This window comes from Mirounga leonina, unplaced genomic scaffold (assembly GCF_011800145.1).
Source record: "Mirounga leonina isolate KUSES-001 unplaced genomic scaffold, KU_Mleo_1.0 Mir_154, whole genome shotgun sequence".
In the NCBI taxonomy this organism is placed as follows: domain Eukaryota; kingdom Metazoa; phylum Chordata; class Mammalia; order Carnivora; family Phocidae; genus Mirounga; species Mirounga leonina.
In genome coordinates this window covers 6,415,744-6,438,906 of record NW_023270389.1, presented here as the reverse complement: position 1 = coordinate 6,438,906, position 23,163 = coordinate 6,415,744, and the positions used below count along the sequence as shown (strand labels likewise).

At 41.4% G+C, this 23,163-nt stretch overlaps 1 protein-coding gene across 1 annotated transcript; it reads left to right on the top strand.

Annotated features, from left to right (window-relative positions):
- The first annotated feature begins 335 nt into the window (after nucleotides 1-335).
- On the top strand, nucleotides 336-17,854 carry SH2D1B (SH2 domain containing 1B). Its single transcript, XM_035009505.1, has 4 exons — nucleotides 336-569; nucleotides 14,067-14,130; nucleotides 15,664-15,829; nucleotides 17,412-17,854. The coding sequence occupies exons 1-4, from the start codon at nucleotides 436-438 to the stop codon at nucleotides 17,447-17,449; spliced, it is 402 nt and encodes a 133-aa protein (XP_034865396.1). The 5' UTR covers nucleotides 336-435; the 3' UTR covers nucleotides 17,450-17,854.
- The last annotated feature ends 5,309 nt before the right edge of the window (nucleotides 17,855-23,163 follow it).

Sequence of the window (23,163 nt, the reverse complement as noted above, 5' to 3'; positions counted from 1 at the left end):
CCGTGGGCATCCATCACAGCAAAAGGCAGTGGTGTGCTCTTGAAAGGAACACCAGCGCCAGAGAAGGTGAAAAATGGAGGGTTTAAGGTGAGATACAGGGCTGCAAACCAGGTCCGGGGAGCCCAGCGTCAGCCCTGCAGCCCCAGGCATGAGCATCACTGAGGCTACCATGTGCTCACACTGCTCTCACATACTTCTGTGAATCACACTAGGGTCATTTACAGGCTGTCATGTGTGGTCACTTCATCACCCCACCCTTCTCATTTCCTGAATCTTGCAAGATTGCCTGAGTCCCGCAGAACCGCCTCAGTCTCACTCCCACCAGCCGTCGGAAGAGGAGCTCCCACAGGCTCCCGTTGGCCCCTTCCTCCAGTGCCCTCCTCGGAGCTATCCCCAGACTTGGAGATAGATTACAGGGCTCCCAGCAGGCTCCCCATGGATCTGCCTTATTACCACGGCCCTCTGTCCAAGAGAGACTGTGAGACCCTGCTGCTGGAGGACGGGATAGACGGCAACTTTCTGATAAGGGACAGCGAGTCTATGCCCGGAGTTCTGTGCCTCTGTGTCTCGTGAGTAGTCTCACCTTCTATACATCTGGACCCCTACCCTGAGTGTGGTCCTGATAGCCCAATGCAAAAGAAGTTGTTTTTCACTCTGACCTTGCAGCCCCAATGAGCAGAATGAGATACAGCGAGGCAGCACTTGACGGGCGTGCAAGGAGTGTGTCTGTCCCAGCGCCACCTGCTCACCCCAGCAGGACCCTCTGCAGAAGCAGGCAGGGGGTGGGGGTGGGTGGCAGCAAAGGGAAGGGCTGCAGGAAGCATGGAGGTGCCTGGGAGAGAGGCCCTTTCCTGGACAGGTTGGCTTAGTTGCTATGGAAGAGGCTAGATGTCCTTTATGAAATTGTAATCCGAGGGACTAAGTGTTCACATATATTCCGCCGGACTACTTAAAGTATGATTTCAAATTCTTTTAGGTTTGTAAAGAGCTTCAACATGCATCATTTCCTTTCATCCTCCTTAGAGCCTATCAAGGCCAGCATAAGCATTTTCTAGATGAAGAAACAGATACCTGGATTTCTCGAATGACTTGCTTGTGTTAAAATGCATCTGGCATTTCCAGAGAGTTCAGTGTGAAGTTCTAGCAGCAACTCTGCTGAAGGAGCTTGTTTAGACCCGGTTAGAAAACAATCCTGGGGGGCGCCTGGGGGGCTCAGTCGGTTAAGCATCTGCCTTCGGCTCAGGTCATGATCCCGGGGTCCTGGGATCCACCAGCATCCGGCATCCGGCTCCCTGCTCAGCGAGGAGTCTGCTTCTCCCTCTCCCTCTGCTCCTTCCCCCACTCATGTGCTCTCTCTCTCTCTCAAATAAATAAATAAATAAAATCTTAAAAAAAAGAAGGAAAACAATCCTGAACAGGTATCAGTGAGAACCTACTATCTTTAAATGTTCTGTTTGGAGAGATCACTGAAGTTTTTCTTCTACCTGCTAGTGGAATTAAAACCCAAGTGTGTCTCTGGATATGCTTCAGTGCTTCTGAGAGTGAGGACAAAAAGGACTGTCGTGACTAACAGAATAGGCAGAGATCTCTTTGCTTCATTGTATGATACCAGAGATGCAGGTAAAAGAAAGATAGCCTGAAGGGGTTAGCAGTTGGAATTTTCACGTTACCAGTGATGACGGGGCTGGGGTGGGGGGGGGGGAGCGGGGTCGGTTCATATCATTTTAGCTGTTGGTAATTCTTCTTTTGAGAGTTGCACAGTCACATTCTTTACCCATTTTTAGCTTGAGTTGTTTGTCTTCTGTTCCCTTTTTCCCCCCCAGTTTCTGTGTATGAAGGTAAAACATTTCTTTTTCCAAAAAGGACACATGCACAAAAGAAAACTATAGACCAATTTCAATTTCAATTAATATCCATTTTCAAGAAACTACTAACAAAACAGAAGCCAGTAACATTAAAGAAGAAAATATACTATGCTCAATTCGGTCTATTCCAAGAAGTCAAGGATGGTTCCAAGTTGGGTAAATTAGTAGTTTAATTACATATTAGTAGGTCAAAGTTGACGAACTGCATAACTCGCTCAAATTTGCTTAAAAGGTGTTAGATAAAATTCAACGTCCATCCCTCAATTAAATACACACACACACACACACACACGTATGCATGCCCTTACACACTCTTAGCCATACAAAGCTAGATAGATACTTTCTTAACCAAAGGCCAGGTGAAGCATAGGAGAATCGCTGCTAAAATCATGAATGAGCCGATGATGCCCATTACCAGCACTACTAGGGAGCATTTTTCAGGAGATATGAGCAAGTGTAATTAGCCAAAGGAAATAAAGGTAAAAATTGAAAAGGAAGATGCAAAATTATTATTATTTGCAGTTGACATGATTTTATGCCTATGAAATCTAAGATTTAATTGAAAAAAACCTAAAAAGTAAATTTAAGAAAAGTCGATTAACAGTATCTGCTTGTAAAATTGAAATTAAAATCAATAGCTTTTTCATTAAAAAAAAAAAAGTAACCAGTAAGAAAATATAATAAAACAGGTCATTTACATTAGCAAAAAAAGTAATAATACTCAGAAATAAATGTGCTATGAAATGTGTAAGGTTTGTATGAAGAAAACTTTAGTAACCTACTGGGGAACTCACTAGAAGAGGTACATGAAATTAGGGACTCAATTTGGAAGCATATCAGTTTACCACAATTAATCTATAAATTTGGTATGTTTCCAGTAAAAAAATTAACAGAACTTTTTAAGTTTTCTTCAAGGATCATAAAGTTTATTCAGGTGGGACATGGAGCACAAGGAACCTGCTAGAATAGCCAAAAATATTTTTTATTTAAAAAAAAGGGGACCAAGGGCACCTAGCTGGCATGTGACTCTTGATCTGGGGCCTTCTAGGTTGGAGCCCCACAAGACGTGTGGAAATTACTTAAAAATAAAATCTTAGGGACACCCAGGTGGCTCAGTTGTTTAAGCATCTGCCTTCGGCTCAGGTCATGATCCTGGAGTCCCGGGATCGAGTCCCGCATCAGGCTCCCTGCTCGGCAGGGAGTCTGCTTCTCCCTCTGACCCTCCTCCCTCTCATGCTCTCTCTATCTCATTCTCTCTCTCAAATAAATAAATAAAATCTTAAAAAAAAAAAAAAACTTAAAAAAAGGAGTTTGGTGCTGACAGATCAATGGAATAGAATACAGAGTCTGGTAGAAATAAGGCAAAATACATTGGAATTTAGCATATGATTAAAAGCATATTTCACATCAATGATCATGAACAACCATGAATGGTGTTGGGGTGCTTGACTGATCCTTTCAAAAAAATACACCTGAATTACTTTCTTCTTGAAGTAAAATTAATTCAAACTGGTTCTAATGCATAAGTTTTTTTTTTAAACATGAAACCACACGTACTAAGAAGAAATGATGAACTTTTAAAATATATACCTGGGGTTGAGAAGGGCCTTTCTAAGCAGGATGTAAAGCCCAGAAGCCAAAAAAGAAAAGTCTGATGAATCTGACCACTATTAAAAAAAAAACTGCTGGTAAAAACAACTTAAAAGACTATCAGCAAACTGACAGGACGAGTGAACCTCATAAACAAATAAGTGATTTTAAAAATCAATATAAAACTAGGTAAAGGGAAAGAGAAGGAGATTCTTGGAAACAGAAATGTGAAAAAGAAGGAAGGAAAAATGCTAGATCTCACTCATAACTAAAGAAATAGAAACTGGAAGAATAATGAGATACCATTTTTACCTGTTCAATAGGCAAGAATTAAAACTATGGAAATACTCAGACGAAGTTAGGGTGCCAGGAAGCAGATGCCCTCATACAGGTGAATACAATCTCTTCGCGTGGTAATGTGGCCCAAACATAAAATGCATGGATGTAACCTTTGACCCCAAATTCACTTATTAGTGAATAAATAAACCTACCTTGGCTGGCTCAGTTGGTAGAGTGTGTGACTCTTGACCTTGGGGTTGTGAGTTCGAGCCCCCATTGGGTGTAGAGATTAGTGTGTTGTTTTTTTTTAAGATTTTATTTATTTATTTGACACAGAGAGAGAGCACAAGCAGGGGAAGTGGCAGAGGGAGAGGGTAGAAGCAGACTCCACGCTGAGCAGGGAGCTCAACATGGGACTCTGGGATCATGACCTGAGCCGAAGGCAGACACTTAACCGACTGAACCATCCAGGCATCCCAAGTGTAGAGATTACTTTAAAAAAATCTTTTTTTAAGACACCTATCTTATATGACCTAATAATAGCCTACCTTATCTTACTTATGACAGCATGAGTGTGTGCAAATTGATTAATAAGAATGGGTAAATCCATATATCGTATGAAAAAACCTCCAATATCTATGGTAAGAAAAAGGCAAGATGCAAAGCATGATCCCATTTGTTTAAAAAAAAAAGTACGTCTGGGTCTTTGTATATTCCTATACAATTCTAGGAGGTATATAAGTAAGAAACTTGTAATAGCTGGGAAATTGAGAAAGAGTGACTTGGGGAAATTTATTCGATAACTTTGCACTGTTTAAATGTTTTATATGTGCATGTATGACTTTTGTAATGAAAAAAAGTGTATAAAAAAGTAGTGAATCCCTGCTATCTATTCAAAGACTGTGCTAGGCACAGGGGGATTCCAATAGGGAACCTGCAATTTTTTTTCAAGGAGATCCAAAGCATGTAAATAAATTAGAAAAGGGTGAAGTATAAATTTAAGAAGAGACAGTTTTATGCAAACTGAAGGGCCAAAAATATGAGCAGGAGAGTGTTCTTAGAGGAGATGGTATTTGAGCTGGGACCTGGAAGAGTGGTAAGATTTGATTACACAGAAATGGAAATGAATAATAGAACCTTTATGTATTCATTCAACACTGGGAAGCATGTTAGGGAGGGAAGGGGGCAGGAATAGAGGTCTAGAGGCAGGATGTTTTAAAGCACACATGAATCATACAGGGTTCCTGAAAGGTAGCTTGGAAACCAGCTTTTGAAAAAGTAGGTTTGGGATAATATTATGGGGTCTGAGAAGGATGAGTCCATAGATAGCAGGGAGATGTAGATGGTTTCTAAGCAGGCAAGTGACAAGACTGGAACCCTCCAACTCCCAACTGGAGTGTTAGGAATTCCAATCTGATATATGGAGGATGCACCAAAGCTGTCGGATGATGGCGATTGAGACCATTGTGTCTCCAGATGGGAGATGGTGAGGAATTAGCGATGTGGGAGCAAGTAGTGTGAATGGGAAAAGAAGGTGCAAGGGATGTCATAGAGACAGGAGACCTTGATCCAGACCTCAGTGTAGGTAGTCTCTACTGGGATTCTCTTTAAAAATCAACATTTATTTTCAACTGTTTTGTGGAGTATCAACCCAGCTTGTGTGTTCTTCTAAAGTGAAAGTCACTAAGGAATGTGAAACATAATAATAAAATCCAATGAAGAGGGAAGAATACATATTTGGGGGGCATCTGCCCATAATCAGGCCTCACCCTCTTCCCTGCCCACATCCCTGAAAGGCAGACACATTTCAGGTACCCTCAGGCTCAAGGCTCAGGTCAAATGGCCCCCATGGAAACGGGCATTATCATGATCCTTGTGAAATTTTGTTATCACACAGATCAGTACAGACCATTCAATTCTAGTTGTTCAACAAGTATTGAAAATCTCTTATATGCCAGGCACTATGCTGGGCACTCAATTGGTGCCTTCAACACAGCTCAAAGCCTAGTGGGGAAAATAAAGAAATAAATGGGGAAAAGACAAAAGTACCTTGGAGTGTGTGCTGATGAGTACGCTCACATTGGGGCGTATGGGAACTGAGAGGAGGGAGGGACCCATTCCTCGAGGTGTGGAGAGCCTCGGCAGAACTGGGACTCGGAGGATGAATAGTAGAACCTTTATGTATTCATTCAACAAGCATATACCGAGTGGGTGAAATAGTGATGAATACTACAGGGGTCGGTCTTGCCCTCACGAATGTACATTCCAGCAAGAGGAGACAATATGATGAAAACCAAACAGGGTCAGAGTACAGGGAGGGATAGAGAGGCTACTTCAAGTTGGATAGAGAAAGGTTCCTCTGAGGAGGTCACACAAAGCAGTTCGTGCTTTGATACACAACCTTATGTGAACAAAACCAAAATGATGTACAACACCAGAATTAGCGTATTTTCCTGCATCTACACATTCAGAGCCACCATGAAGGTGCTTTCTCTGAGTCAAACATTGTGGTCGGCATGTCACATTCCTTATCTCATCTACCCTTTGCAAAGACGTTTCTAGTAGGTGACATTATCCCTAATTTGTGGGTAAAGAAACCAAGCTTTTTATTAAGTAACTTGTCCAAGCCCAACTTGTCAACATGTCATTATGTCCCCTCTTACCAATGTCCCAGTGCCACTAAAATATGTTCAAGGTAGTGACCTTGGAACAGTGTTACGAAGTGCCTAAGCGGGGGACTCGAGGGCTTGGCAGCAGACCCTGATCTGTGGGGTCCTGCCCTTTTGCTTTCGAAACACCCAACCTGGGTGGCCCCTTCTTCTTTGCTGCGTTAGAATGGCAACATCCCAACTTCCATGCTTTCACAGACCTAAACGAAAACATTATGGGGAAATTTAGAAATAAAGAAGTCATGTAGCGAGTTGGCCCAGCAGCAGACAGTATTGAGCAGAAAGGCCTGTGGTAAATGTGGACAGGAAATGTGACTCGATCACAGAGTCTGATAGAAAACGCCAATGCGCCAAACCACTCTCTCTGCAGTGTGACTTTGTGTGAGAAGCTGAAACTGGGTCTGCCTTTAGAATCAGTAGAGTCAAAATGGAGTAGATGTGGGGAGATTCAAGGGCCACAGCTGCAGGCCTGAGGGGACAGGAGGGACTCTCTGTAGCCAACAGAAGGCCACAGTTGAGAAGAATCTGGGCCCTCACTGAGGAGGACACAGCAATAAGAAGGAGGAGTGGGAGACACCTGGGGGGTGGAGGGGGAAGACGGTTCTCTCAGATTCTGAGATCTTTGGCAAGACTCTAGAGCTCGCAGAGAAAAAGATATTTCAGGCGTTTTTATTATTTTAGAAAAATCCATTGTAGAGAAAGGTCTAAAAAAGAAAGCAGAAGTGTTCTCAATTTCACCACATGGAGATGACCATTTCTAATATTTCAGTACACATGCCTCCAGACTGCTCTATATGCCCGTGCTTGTCTAAGGAAATATAAATGGGCACACCAATGGTTTGTTACACGTGACGGTTTGCGAATTGTTTTTTGTCGATGCATTGCTGGTATCTTGCCACATCGAAGAAAGCCAATACACATCACTCTTTTATTGATTGCCTCTATCATAACTGGTACCTAATCATGCATTTAGGTTATTTCCACCTTGGTCCAATGGACCCAATGTAACTTGAGACGATTAACATTTTTGTGCCTACATCTTTGAACGTTTGCCCAACTCTCTCCTTAGGACAAAATCCTAGAATTTTTAACATTTTCACACACACTGACAGTTTGGTGCCACAAAGGTTATACCAAGGCACAGTCCCATCAAGACAAGCGAGAAGCCAAAAGTCTTAAAACACTCTTTATTGACGCGTGTCTCACTTGCGTCAAGGCCTGGAGAAATGCAGAATACCTAGTTGACATCATAGGGCAGTCAATTCCATTTCCTTCAACTGACCTTCTAAAGTTTGGTTTAAAATAAAACCACAGGGCGCCTGGGTGGCTCAGTTGGTTGGGCGACTGCCTTCGGCTCAGGTCATGAGCCTGGAGTCCCGGGATCGAGTCCCGCATCGGGCTCCCTGCTCGGCGGGGGGTCTGCTTCTCCCTCTCCAGCTCCCCCCCTTGTGCTCTCTCTCTCTCTCAAATAAATAAATAAAATCTTTAAAAAAATAAAACAAAATAAAAAGATAATAAAGATTAGAAATCAGGCTATCAAGGTGCCTGGGTGGCTCAGTTGGTTAAGCGACTGCCTCCGGCTCAGGTCATGATCCTGGAGTCCCGGGATCGAGTCCCGCATCGGGCTCCCTGCTCGGCAGGGAGTCTGCTTCTCCCTCTGACCCTCCCCCCTCTCATGTGCTCTCTCTCATTCTCGCTCTCTCTCTCAAATAAATAAATAAAATCTTTAAAAATAAATAAATAAATAAAATAAAACTACAAACTCGAACGTGAAGAAGTTTCCTTGCCACACTGGTCATGGCATGAGACTGACTGCTAATTGTGGACTTGTCGTGAACTGAGAAAGGACACAGAGACCCACGCACAGCACCTCACATGATGACCATTTGTAAGGCTAAACCCCACTGGAAAGAGTGAAACAATTCAAAGATAGGCCGAAGCTCAGATAATCTGTATTTTGACCTTTTCTTTCTTTTTTTAAAGATTTTATTTATCTATTTGAAAGAGAGAGAGAACACACAAGCAGGGGGAGGGGCAGAGTGAGAGGGAGAAGCAGGCTCCCCACTGAGCAGGGAGCCCGATGTAGGACTCCATCCCAGGACCCTGGGATCGTGACCTGAGCCGAAGGCAGATGCTTAACTGACTGAGCCACCCAGGAACCCCTATTCTGATCTTTTCCAACTGAAAATTTTCATCTCAACTGAAAGGTAATGCCAAAGATTTAAAAATGGTCTTTATAAGCCAGCCCTGTGTATTTCTCACATCTTCAATGGGGTCGAAGACTTCCATGGGATAGCCAAGAAAGTAGGCATTTCAATACACCGAAGTATTATAAACCTTCGAAATGATTGAGTGCCTGGCTGGATCTCCTTCCTTGTTGTCATGTCCAGAGCAGTCCTCCACTGTGGGTCACTCTCATGCTGGAGGTCAAGCCACCACATGTTTACTAAAGACCTAGCAGCAAATATAGGAAATATTTTTCTTCTCTCTAATGCCAAGACTAACCATGAAAAGAGTAAGAATCATAAATGTAAAATGAACTTAAATTTGGTTTCTATATTAGAACAAATATAAATTCTATTCATATACCTTTTTATGTCATGATCTTTATAGCTTTATTGAGGTATCATTGATATAAAATAAAAAGTGTACAATTTTATGAATTTTGACATTTGCATGCACTCATGAAACCATCACCACAGCCCAAATAATGAACATTTCCATCACCTCCAAAACTACCCTCCTGCCCCTTTGTGATCTCCCCTTTCCACACCCCCCACCCAAACCCCAGTGCACCGTCACTTGCTTTCTGGCACTATGGATGTCTATGTATTTCCCAGAATTTAATGTAAATCAAATCATAAAGTAGTAGCCCTTTTTGTCTGACTTCTTTCGTCCAGAATAATTACTTTGAGACTCATCCGTATAGTTCCGTGCGCCAGAGTTCGGTCCTTTCATTGCTAAGCAGTATTCCATTCCGGGGAGGCATTACAATCTGTTTACTCAGCCAGATCAATTACAGTTGAAATTGGCATGAATATCTGCAACCAATCTTGTGGGCATATGATTTCAATTCATTCATATGTGGAATTTAGGAAACAAAACAAGGGAAAAAAGAGACAAACCAAGAAACAGGCTCTTAACTCTAGAGAACACACTGCTGGTCACCAGAGGGGAGGTGGGGGGGGGATGGGGAGAACAGGTGATGGGGATTAAGGAGGGCTCTTGTGATGAGCACCCGGTGATGCACGCGAATGCTGAAGCACCGTATGGTGCACCGGAACCTAAGACTACACTGTATGTCAACTACACTGGAATTAGAACTGAGCCCTTTCAACTGTTTGTTTTTGTGTTCGGATAAAGACCATTTCAGAGCGGTCAGTGAGCATGTGGAATCTTAGAAACGTAACTACTGACATTACTAACGGCTTAAGTGGCAAACTCTGCTTTCAGTAAAGATATCAACTCTTACAAAGATCCAAAAGGTTCAAAACAGATTTTTTTAAAGTTGCAGAAGAAGGGATGAGGTTGTTTGAAGGTGAACAAATCGAAGGAAAGTACTCAGAATTAACTTAAATTTTATGTCCTTAGCATTCCCCAACAGTGTCAACAGATAACGCTTTTCCAGGGGATGGAAACGTTTGCATAAAAAATCCTCAGAACTCAGTGATGACCCTACTGATTCACCTTCCCTCCCTGCCTTCTTCCCTCCCCCTCCCTTCATCCCTACCTCTCTCCTTCCCTTTTTTCACGTCGAAAATATACTAAAAAGGCTTATTCTACTTGAAATTTTTCATTGTTAATGAAAATTTAATAAGATTTGGAGCATTTGGTTTTTTGAATACTGTATGTCAGTTAATTAATTTTATTATTTATTTATTTATTTATTTGAGGAAAGGGAGGGAGGGGGAGGGGCAGTGGGAGAGGAAGAGAGAATAGAGTCTTAAGCAGACTCTGCGCTGGGCTAGGAGCCTGACGTGAGGCTCCAATCCCAGGACTCTGAGATCACTACCTGAGCCGAAACCGAGACTCGGATGCTGAACTGACTGAGCCACCCAGGTGTCCCAATTAATCTAATCTAATGATAGTTTTTATATTAGAAAATATGTATTTATCTCATGTATTTTCCTTAACTTATACTTTTACTTAATATTTTATAATATAGTGATTTTTTAGATTGTAAATGTGTTTCAATGTACTAAATATTTAGTTTCTGTGATCTTTGCTTTTTTAATAAATAATATAATATTGGCATTGTCAGTTTTGTGCCAATATTGCCAATCTTAAGAAGTGCACGTTTGGGTTTACAGATTGTATGCATTTCAGCGTTAGTAAACTTTGCCAAATTGTTCTCCAAGACATTAGTATCTAATTACATCCCCATTAGTTGTAGGTAGAACTTTCTATAGCTTTACATCACGGCCAATATTTTCCATAAGTAAACTCTCATGTCTTTGCCAATCTGGTATGAAGTGATATCTAATTATGGTTTAATTTGTATTTCCCTGATTGATAGTGAAGTAAAACATCTCTTCATATGCTTAGTGGACATTTCATTAGCCTTTTTTAAATGGTACATTAGTGTTCTTATCATACAGTAATGCTACGGTGATCTTCTCCCCGCCTGTGGACTTTCTCACTCTGTTAATAATATATTTTGACAATCGGAGGTTTTAATTTTAATATAGTGAGTTTATTAATCTTTTCTTAGGGCTTGTACTTTTTTTGATGTAGGAGCTCCTTTCTTAACTCAAGGTCATGAAGTTGTTCACTTACACTTACTTTTCCTAAGCTCACTGTTTTGTTGATTCACGGTTAGGTCTTCAATTAGAATGTGAAGTAGGGATCCGATTTTATTTATTTCCACATTAAGACATTACCATTATTATTTAACAAATAGTCCATCCCTCCTCACTGATCTGCTGTGCTAGCTCTGTCATATACCAGGTTTTCAGACATATATGGGTCTGTTTCTGGGCTCTCTATTTTATCACATTAATATCTTTTCTACCCTGGAACCAGTTCTCGCTGTCTTATTTATAGCTTTATAAGAAGATTTGAGACCTGTTAATACAGCCATCTGCCACACACACACCCCAATCTTATTTTTCTTATTCAAAATTGACCAGATTTGGGGTGCTTGGCTGGCTCAATTGGAAGAGCATGCAACTCTTGATCTCGGGGTTATGAGTTCGAGTCCTATGTTGGGTGTAGAGGTTACTTACAAGTAAAACTTAAAAAAAAAAATTGAGCATATTTTTGTGCAGAGGAGGGACATGACCTGACTCACATTTTTGGGGGCACACAACTTAAAGCCATTTATTAAACATTAGAAGAAATAAGAATCAATGACAAAATACATTAGGCTAAAATCAAAAGCATATCGATTGCAAGTAGATTACAAATATTTATGCTATTTATCTGTATGGGAAAATCTTTTGAACAAGTGGGAAAAGTTAATAAAGCTCTCTAAGTCAAAAAACATCTGTTTCTCATTTTTAAATAAGGGCCACCCTGGCTGTCGTGTAAAGAATAATAATTTATGACCTCAGAGAGAGAGAGAGAGGAAAAAATTGCTAGAACTATATCCTTGAATAGATGACAATGGGTGGCCCCCAGTGAAAGAGGAATTTGTTCCAGAGAGTGGCGTGCAAAGTTGGTGCATGGTTACAAAGGCTGAGGATGGGAGCCCACAGGCGAAGAGCTGTGGCAGCTCAGAGTCTGGGAATTCTCTTCCGACTGCTTGAATCTCTGTGAAGTTATTAGTGAGGTGAGGTGTTTGGGGTGTCCGAAGAAAGGGGACAGTGTACAATCACTATTGAGGGAACGGGGAAATCGCTGATTGCCTGGAGCACCAAGAGCCCACTGGAGGTCTGTGGTCATCAATTGGAAGTGAGACCAGTCGGGACCCCAAGGGAACGAAGACAGGTGAATGAGAACAGTGGAAAGTGGTAAGGCCAGAGGACTGGAGGCTCTGTGGTCAAGGGACTGATGCGGTCAGCGAATAGAGGAAAGGATCTGGGAGTGGGGACCAGAGAATGGGATGTGTGAAATTCATAGTATGAAAGGGTCGCAGTTACGGGCAACCACAAGTTCAAAGTTATAAGCCTAAATCTCTCATTCTCGAATAAATAAATGAAATCTTTTTTAAAAAAGAAAAAGATCATATTTGAGCTATGTCTGTCTTTAGAACTTGAAGTATATGGCTTTTGGACTAGTTAACATAGAAGCTCCATTTGTTTTAATCTTTCATACTCCTCTGGTGGAGATTTTCTTAGCTGATAATACAACAACATAATTAAAAATGAAGTCATTTAAGAATTTAACATATGATAGTTGGGTTTCAAAGAACTACATGATCAGACAAATGCAATGTATGGACCTCGTTTGGATCCCGATTTGAATGATACTTCTGTGAAAGAAATTTTTTTATAAAGATTTTATTTATTTATTTGACAGAGAGCACAAGCAGGGGGAGTGGGAGAGGGAGAAGCAGGCCTCCCGCTGAGCAGAGAGCCCGATGCAGGGCTCAATCCCAGGACCCTGGGACCATGACCTGAGCAGAAGGCAGACACTTAATGACAGAGCCACCCAGGCGCCCCTGAAAAGAAATATTTGAGACCTCTTCCCAGATATGGGATACTTTGTCACATGTGGACACCAAACTCATGTGAAATGTTCTGTTGCTTGCGATGTGATTTGGGGACACCCACTGGCTTATTCTGGCCTCAGGAACCCCCACAAAAAGGATTGGGATTTGAAGTCAATGGCCAAAGCCTCCTGACAATCAGTGATCAAATCCTCTGTACCTTAAAGCTCTTAAGTTGCTTTCCAAATTCCCAATTCAATCAAATGATTCTTTGGCATAGGTGCACGCATGGGGCCAGGGGGCCGGGGGGGGGGCGGGGGGGGCGGGCATGGGGCGGGAGGGATCATTAGGTAATCTGAGCCTCATATCAATGTCTTTCATTCTCTCTTTTTTTTACACTTTAATATTTCTGGGTAATCAGAACATGTTAAACAGTTGATAGAGACATTTAATGTATGCATTTTCCTCCTGGGAAGCTATTGTTAAATTGATCCCTTACAATTAATGGCATCTTGGAATTGGAGAAATACAGTAATGTATTTATGTTATGTCTTGCTTTGGAAATTGCTAGATTGGGCCTATTATCTAGATTCTGGTTAGATTACTTAGCCAGCGGAGCCAGTTCCGATGAAGAACAAGAGAGCAATACATCATTTCCTTGGGCGAAATTCCCAACGTTCTCTTTTTTTCATTAACACTAACTATCTCTAATAAAGTTCAATGACACATCATTTAGTAAACAATACAGGAATGGCTCAATGGTGTTTTTTTATGTTGTATCAACTTAGAGCTAAGTGAAAAAACTAGAGAGAAGTATCAAGACCATGGAAATAGTAAATTCTCTCTCCTTATCCTCTTTGCTACAAGCCCAGACTTCCACCATCAGAATAAGTGTTCCCATTTCCAAGCCTTTGTCGCTTTCAAATTCCCACAGATGAGAATGCCTGAAAATGATCAGTTTCTTTTGGGGACCCAAGATTGCCAAAGGCATTGTGCAGAAAATAGAGCTGTAGGTAGAAGAGACCTGGTTTTACATATGAGAACATTACGATTCACACAGTCATCTTTCCACAGGTTTAAAAATTTCGTATACACGTACCGAATCTTCAAAGAGAGACATGGGTTTTACAATATACAGGTAAGAACGTATGAGAACTCCTGTAACGAAAGACTGGGGGAGAAGAACCTGAGATCATCTCTTGAACCTGAGATGTGGCAATGGAGAGGCATTTTAAAAAGGGAAGCAACATGCAGAGTTAGAGTCAGATCCATAGTAAACCTTGTCTTTCTCTGAGGGAAATAGGGAGAGTTTTTGAATATTCAAGGCTGTTATTCAGACGTGTAGACCCTGGTTCCCCCAGTGGTCAAATGCACCAGGCTGGACTCCAGGCGAGGTCGCCATCCAATTAGAAGACACACAGTGACCAGGACGGGACGGAATGGGAAGGTGGGGAGCAGTCCGAACATGTAGGAAGACAAGTGAGCTCCACGATTGTATGAAAATATGAAGGGAAGCATCAGTCAATGGGCAGTCTTAGGGGTTTCTTTAATTTTTCTGGTTTACTGAGCATTAAGCAGAAAACCTTTTTGTTTTGAAATAATTTCTCTGGCTTAAGAAGTAGAGTATAATATTAACTGAATCTTTACTAGCAAAGAATCCTGAAATAATCTTTTTGAAACACTTGCAGACAAGGTTAAGCAGATTTTTCACTGCCAGATTTCTCAGAATCTTCAATATGCTAATGTTCATTGTGAATATCTAAAAGAAATTAGAATATACCGTGATCCCCAAACACATACACACACACACACCACACACACATACATGTTTAAGTATATCTACCTGTGTGTGTGTGTATAATTTTTCTTTTCTTACAAAGGACAAACTGACAAAATTTGAATAAGCTCTATAGATTAGTAAGTAGTACTACATCAAGACTAATTTCCTCATTTTAATCACTGCAGTGTGGATATGTAATGTTCTTGCTTTTTGGGAAATATTGATGTATTTAGGGTTAAAGAGCTATCATGTCCACACTTAATCTCAAAATATTTTTTTAAAAAGAATATGTATTATGTATCCCTATAATCGTACACGTATATACATGTACATTTAGCAAAAGAAAATGAAAAGCAAACATGTACAATATAAATGTTAACGTTTGGGGTGTGAGGGGTGCCTGGGTGGCTCAGTTGGTTAAGCGTCTGCCTTTGGCTCAGGTCATGATCTCAGGGTCCTGGGATCGAGCCCCATGTTGGACTCCCTGCTCAGCGGGGAGCCTGCTTCTCCCTCTCCCTCTGCCTGCCGCTTCCCCTGCTTGTGCTCTGTGTGTGTGTGTGTGTGTGTGTCAAATAAATAAATAAAAATTTTAAAAAAGAATTAAAAAAACATTTGGGTTGTGGGTGAAGGATATATATAAAAATTTTAAAAGTATTTTTTCAACTTTTCTTCAAGTCTGAAATTATTTCAACATAAAATATTTTCTAAAAAGCAACTTATATGAACTCTTTCCTTTGTTGTGCATGCTTTGGGAAATTGTGATAATTCCTTAATACAGGGGAAGCGACAGGCAGAGGGAGAGGCAGCCTTGCTCTGAGGGCTCAAACCACTGCTTTGAGGTGTCACATTGCACATACAGTGGATGGTGATGAGTATCTTGTATTTTGGCAGACCGTAGAAGGTGTTCCCAAACAGATCTTCTCAAACCTAAAGGAATTGATCTCCACATTTGAGAAACCAAATCAAGGGCTGGTGGTCCACCTTGGACATCCGATAAAGCAAGGCAGCTTCTGCCCGAGATGGAGACGATCACAGATAAAGCTGGATGGTATTTACGGTAAAAACTCTTACGTGGGGGTCAGAAAGGAACTTTAGTCCCATTTCTTCCACTGGCCGACTTTGTAGAATTTATACAGATACACACCCTGTTCTGTCGTGTTATCTCTAAAAGACTTTGCCCACAAAAAAGCAACATCAGTCTTGTTGGGAAGCAGTGTCTTTGAGCCCCGGAAGGTGGCCAACACACGGAGTGCTCTGCCTGGCTAGTCAGGAGAGCAAGAGTGGTCCCCGGTGCATTCTGGAAGAGCTGACCTCACACCCATCCTGCGAACCACAGGTTTGGGAATAGATGGACAAGCAGGCAAAATTTTCAAATGAGAAAGTTGCTTTGATGCCCTCCCCAAGGCCCATACTGGTACATTTTGCTCAATATTTGCTGAGCATTCATTTATTTAGTGTTAGGGGACAAATTATTCCAGATATATCCCGAATGGAATTAAGCCATGGTGGAAAATGAGAGATGGCCAGTAAATTTGAGTGCAGAGAATCCACACTGAGGCCCTCTCAAATTGTATCACTAGCAGCCACAATTGCTTACTTGCTCCCCGTGAAACCTGCCCTCAGAAAATCATCCCTCTAGTATTTGTCAGTTACAACGTGGTTTGAATTGAACACGGATTTCCTGAGACATTTACGGCTTACTCCTGTTTTCCCATGGTGGCACGTAGGGTCACATTCCCAAGCAGAGGGATTTCAGTTATCAGTGGCCGGGTGGAGGGCACTGGGGGGAGACATGCTAGCTAGGGAGAAGGGCAGAGGGCAGAGTTCCAGGGAGCCTGCAATCACCCCACATTCTACTGTCTACTTAAGTCACCCTCCGGGCCACCAGGGCAAGATTCTCACCTCCCAGCAAAACTAAGCATGAGTTTTTAATGATGAGAATAACAACCCCTCCTCTGCCCCCTGCCCCCTGCCAAGGTCTGTGCACCCATGTACACGCAAAGTCACTTCCTATAGATTTAGCTACAGGTGTAATCCCACGGCCACGTTCCACCGAAACTTATAGGAACAAAAGCACAAAAAGGGGCAGAGCTAGAAACCCAGGAACGTTGCGCACTGCAGTCCTTAGGAAAACCCAGATGAGCTGCTGAGGGTGGTGGGGGCTGTGGCCGTTATCTGTCCAGCAATGATAAAATAATCACAAATGCCAAGGGGAGAGTTCTTTCAAGATCTTTCCCAAGAACTGGGCGGGAGTCTTACCACCCCGGCTGCCCACACTTGATTAGCCCTGGTAGGTAACCCCAAGTCTTCAGCTACCAAAGGGGAGACATCTTCTCCTCAGCTCACTGGCTTCCTCCCCTTCCCTTGGCCTCCTTAGAATAAGCCTCAGATGTTCTCACTCTGAGGGAGACACAGGTTTTCTGCTGGAGCAGGAAACTTGGATGCCTAAACTTATAAAGAGACCCCCCTATTTTGCCCGGGGAGCTCCCTGTGATACACCCGCCCTTGAAGATGTCACTCTGATGTAGCATCGAGGTCCTCCTGTGCCTGGGGAAGAGGTCTTCTTTCCCTTGAGTGAGGTTGGTCCGTGCAACCCCCGGGTTTGCCTCATGGATGGTCTTCTGCTTTTTTCCCCCCAGAGAACAGTAACAGTGACTATGTGGAGGTCTTGCCTTGAAGACAAGGAGACTGAACAAAGCAATTAGAGAAGAGATGGGGTGACAGCTCTCACTGGCAACCCTGCTTCTCCTGCAGGTGTGGTTCTGGAAGATTGAGCTCTAGGGGACAATTCAGACTCTCCTGGTCTGGGTGACTGAAGACATTCTGTCCACCAACCTCAGAGAAATTATTCCCCACATCCCTGCCTCCCATGCATACACCATGAGCAGCTTTGAAACTCCTTTCCCCCCCTCTCACTCTTCTTGCCTGGAATAGGACGGGCTGAACCATGATGCCCTCCTGCAGACCAGCGATCTGAGGCACAGCTTCATACAGAAGAGTGCACACTTGGCCATGAGTTAGGAGCCTGAGTTCCAGTCCTGTGGCTATGAGACTTTGAAGAAACCTCTTGCCCTGTCCGGGGGTCTCCACTTCTTCATCTAGAAAACAAACACATGTTCCTGCCTCTCTGCTGAGCCCAAATGGAGGAGTCCTAGGGTCATGGAGATGTACACAGGGGTGGCAAGAGATCTGAGTCCTAGCCTCCCACAGCCAACATGGTCTCTGCACCTGCCTGTCCCAGTCTTGGTCATGGCAGGGGCCCTGACCTCCCACCTGTCCTTCTCCCCCGCATTCTAGCTCTTCTCCTTCTTACTAATCTTGATTTTCCTGCCAGACACATCCATGGAAACACTTTCTCACTGGTTTTGCCCAATTTCACGTATGCACCAACCACTTTAGCAGCATGGATGTAGTTCTGTACTGCAGTGATATCTGTGGGCATCTTAAAGATATTCTCCTTTGTGTGGTTCCTTTTCCCATCTAGATATTAAGTGCCACCAAAGCATGGTTGGGTCTCCCTCATATCCCCCAGTGTGGAAAAGTGTGCTGCATAGAGCTGTGCCCATTCACAGGATTTTGACTGGAAACACATTGCTGAAGGATTTGTTGAATTTGTTCAAAGTCTTTTGCATTTTTCTGCTAGTTAAAAATTTTAATTAAGACCTGATTAGTGTGGAATGTACCAAATTCCATGCCCATTCTTTTACCTATCTTCAAACCATAGTGATTCATTTTACCCTACTGGACTTATCTTCCAAAGTTATTAAAGAGAAGAACTCTAGATTTCCAGACAACATGAACAGACGTTGTGGTTGGAGTCCCAAAGTGTGAGCCATTTTGAGTTCTTGGGTCACAGAAATCCATAGCTACTACCAAGTAGGTAAGAAGTGAAATGCAGCCACCATATTCAGGGAGCTGAGGGAGCTAAATCCTTCTGGTTGGTTCGCCATCTTTTCACAATTCCAGTGGGAATCTCTCCCCCTCTCTTTCTTTTGGACTTAAGTATGGAGAGTTGAGAAGTTAATCACGTTCCTCAGTTCTTAACTCATTATCACCATCAATCCATACAAGACCTTTCTTTGGTTTTATTTCATCTTTATTCCCCTTGTCACTAATTCTCATTCCAATGTTCACACCCTCCCCCATAGGAAGCAGCTCAATAGTATTTGATATATGCCCTTGACATGTATGCACCCTTGTAGAATGTACAGCATTGGTTGTGAATATATATCTTTTATATTTACATACACAATATTCTATTCTTCCAATTATGTTATTACTTTTTTCACTCAATACCCCAGTTTCTTGTAATGTAATTCAGTATCTTAATGATGCACAGTATTTAGTAGTGTCCTTCCACCACAGTTTGCTTATCCTTTCCTAAAGAGATAGTCACCTAGGTTGGTTCCAGAAACAACACTATGAAGAGCAAATTTGAATGAGCCTCCCTATGGAAATGTAAGAGAATTTCTCTGAGCCATAGGGTCATAAAGTATGTTCATGTTTAATGATGACGTAGTCAAACCCATCAAGTGCTTTTTGACTCTTGTTTAATAAGCCCTTCCCCACTCCAAGATCATGAAAAAAAGTCTCCTACATTTTGTTTTCCTGGGTTTTATACATTTACTCCCTGCGGTTAAGGTTCCAGTGACAGCAAGGACTTTTGCATTTTTCACGGACACATTCCCAGTATCTAGAAAAGCCCTTCACACGTAGTTGGTGTTCAATAAATATTTCTTGAATGAAGGATGAATCCAGGGTTAACCTTTGTATATGGTAAGAGGTATTTCCAACTTTGTATTTCTCCATATATATTAAAGTCGTTTTCCCACTTCACCCTGCTTCATAAATCATCTCCCCCTCTAGTTTACAGTTCCTCCTTTATATCACAACGGTTCTAATCCTCTGGCTTTGCAGCATCTTACTGTCTTGGAGGACAGGTAACCTCTCTTATTTTTCAAACCAACTGAGTTATTTGTGGATATTGGTTCCTCCATATACATTTTAGTATAAATACATTACGTTGCTCCAAACGTTTTGATGGGATTTTGAATGAATTTGCAATTAGGGAAAATAGACATTCTTGTGATGTTCTCCCGTGCATAAAAATGCTACATCAGGGGGCACCTGGGTGGCTCAGTCGTTAAGCGTTTGCCTTCGGCTCAGGTCATGATCCCAGGGTCCTGGGGTGGAGCCTTGCATCGCATTGGGCTCCCTGCTCCGCGGGAGGCCTGCTTCTCCCTCTCCTACTCCCCCTGCTTGTGTTCCCTCTCTCGCTGCCTCTCTCTCTCTGTCAAATAAATAAATAAATAAATAAATAAATAAATAAATAAATAAATAAAATCTTTTTAAAAAATGCTACATCAGTTTATTCAGGTCATCTTTTTTGTTCTTTAATGGAGTCACAAATTTTTACCATGGAAGTCTGGTATATTCTCTTAGATTAATTCCTATTTTTAGTTGTTATAAATTCTGTTTTATATTTTATTACATTTCTAGCATCTCTGGCAGTGGCAAAATGCTTCCTTTCTCATTAGATCTACTGGTTTACCTGTTGATCCTATTGTAAATGAAACTGTAAATTCTGTGTCAATGATTTTGTCAGCTGTAAATAATACCACTTTGTTCTTTTTCAACACTTATGCATCTATTTACCATGTTTACTTGATTGCTAGGACCTCTAGCATACATTAAACAGTAGTCATAAAAGTGAGCATTCTTGTGTGGGTCCCAATATTGCATGGAATGTATAGAAACCTTCTCCATTGCAGCACCATGTTTGTTGTAGCCTTTAAGATGACTATTTTAGTTTTTATCAGAAATGTTTTGCGGCATCTGGCTGGCTCGGTCAGAAGAGCCTGTGACTCATGATCTTGGGGCCATGACTTTGAGCCCCACATTGGGTGTAGAGTTATGTAAATAAACTTAAAAATAAACTTAAAATGCCTTGAAATTTATTAAGTGATTTGTTTCTGCATCTACTGAAATAGTCACATTCCTTTTATCTTCATTCCATTATAGAGGTGAATTAGATTAATAAAATTGCTGATATTATACCACCCTTCCATTGCTTCACTTGATCATGCTGTATTCTTTTCAATAAACTGATGGATTTAGTAAGTTAACACTTCATTTAAGACTTTTGCATTAAAACTCAAAAGCCAAACAGAACTATAATTTACTGAATCATGGGTATACTAATCATATAAAGTAAATGAAGCAGGCTTTCCTTTTTCTCTTTTCTGCTACAACTCTGTGAGGTAAGGATGATCAGATGCTTGAAAATTTATTAGTACTTTTTTTTTTAAGATTTTTATTTCTTTATTTGACAGAGAGAAAGAGCACAAGCAGGGAGAGTGGCAGGCAAAAGCAGAGAGAGAAGCAGGCTTCCCGCTGAGCAGGGAGCCCGATGTGGGGCTGGATCCCAGGACTCTGGGATCATGACCTGAGCCGAAGGCAGTCATTTAACCAACTGAGCCACCCAGGCGCCCTATTAGTACTCTTATACAAAAGTGAGTTTGAAGCTCTGGTGAAGAGGGGAGGGAATCTTTCACTACTATTTAAGTATCTTCAATGCTTAGTGGTTTACTCAATTATTTTTGCCAGTGTTGGCATTCTTTGTTCTCCCAGGAATTTATCAATTATATATAAACTTTTGCAATTATTGGCATATAGTTCATAATATTATTTTTAAAAATCTGTTGTGACTGTAGTCATACCTCCTTCTTCACTCTTCTGCCTTCCTTTTTTATTAATCAATTTTATCCACCTTACTAGTCCTGTCAGAGCCAGCTTTTAGTTTTGTTAATCTTGTTTTTAGATCGCTATTCTTGATTTCAGTGATTTTTTATACTTGGTTTTTTTTAGTTTATCTGGCTTATTTTCACATTTTCTAATAAGCATATGTATATATAACAGCCATGACTTTAGCTCATGGTACTATTTTAATGGTATCCCGCAAATTTTTATTGCTGTTCAGGTCTAAGTATTTTTTTTTTTAATATTTTATTTATTTATTTATTTATTTGAGAGAGAAAGAAACAGCATGAGAGGGGAGAGGGTCAGAGGGAGAAGCAGGCTCCCCGCTGAGCAGGGAGCCGGATGTGGGACTCGATCCCAGGCCTCCGGGATCATTATCTGAGCTGAAGGCAGTCGCTTAATGACTGAGCCACCCAGGCGCCCCCAGGTCTAAGTATTTTTAATTTGTATAAAAATGTCCTCTTCAATCCAAGAACAATTCAGTAGTTCATATGTGTTTTTAAACATATATTTCAGCTTTTATTTTTGTGTCAATTCCAAACTGTAGAGCGTTATAGTTAGATAACATGGTTTGACTTGACTTCTGAGGCTTCCCTGGTGAACACTCTGTGAATATTTCATTTGAGAATTGTTCTATTCATTTTAAAGTTCATTCTCAAGACCCACCCCATGTATTTAAGATTACAACTCATGCAAAACAAATATTTTTATAGATTTTTCATCTATTTGACCTATCAAAGAGAAAAAAGTCTCTCATTTTAACTCAATATATAATAGAGTTTCACTTTCTAATTACAATAGTTGGTGTACAGATATTTCCCTATCGTTCTGCTGTCCCTGTTTTAATGATTTTAATGTTATACTTTTAGGTGTTTATCTTTTTATAATTATAATCATCTTAATCTCTTTTATATGAAGTGCTTCTCTCTTTTTTGCCTTTAATTATATTTTTTTCATAGTTGAATTGCTATCCTGGCTTTCTTTTCATTCATACTTTCCTAGTATATAATTTCCCATCCCTTTGTTTTCAAGTTTTCTCATATCTTTTGTGTTAACTCTGTCTTCCATAGACAAAATATTGCTGGATCTAAGTTAAGATTCTCTCCATTTGCTGAGTTCAATACATTTACATGTATTATAATTTGTTCTATTGGAATTTATGTCTGCTGTTGTTACGAGCTGAATGTTTGTGTCCCTCACCCCCCACCATATGTTGAAGCTCTGACCCCCAGTGCAATGGTGTTTAGAGGTGGGGCCTCCGGCAAGTAATTAGGTTTACAGAAAAGCCATGAGGGTGGTGCTCTCATGATGCGATTAAGACCCTTAAGAGAGGGCTCTCTCCACATGTAAGCACCAGGAAAGCCTTTGTGGGGGCACAGTAGGAAGGTGGCTGTTTGCGCCACTGGACGCTGGACGTGGCCCTCACCAGACACCCAATCTGCTGGCACCTGAACTTTGACTTCCCATGCTCTGCAGCCGTGAGAAATAAAGTCTCATAAAATGTTTGTTGTTTAAGCCACCTGATCTGTGGTGTTTTGTTACAGTAGTGCGAGCTAAGATAAAAATCTTACTCCAGTCTTTCCATTTACCATATATTTTGTTTCCTTCCCTCCCCCGCTTTTTCTGCTTTCC

What these genes read in the sequence shown, in the direction of transcription:
- SH2D1B (XM_035009505.1), top strand. Translation starts at nt 436, where the DNA reads ATGGATCTGCCTTATTACCACGGCCCTCTGTCCAAGAGAGACTGTGAG. An exon ending in GTTCTGTGCCTCTGTGTCTC is followed by an intron (nt 570 to 14,066) that starts GTGAGTAGTCTC and finishes ATCTTTCCACAG; the next exon opens with GTTTAAAAATTTCGTATACA. An exon ending in AAAGCTGGATGGTATTTACG is followed by an intron (nt 15,830 to 17,411) that starts GTAAAAACTCTT and finishes TTTTCCCCCCAG; the next exon opens with AGAACAGTAACAGTGACTAT.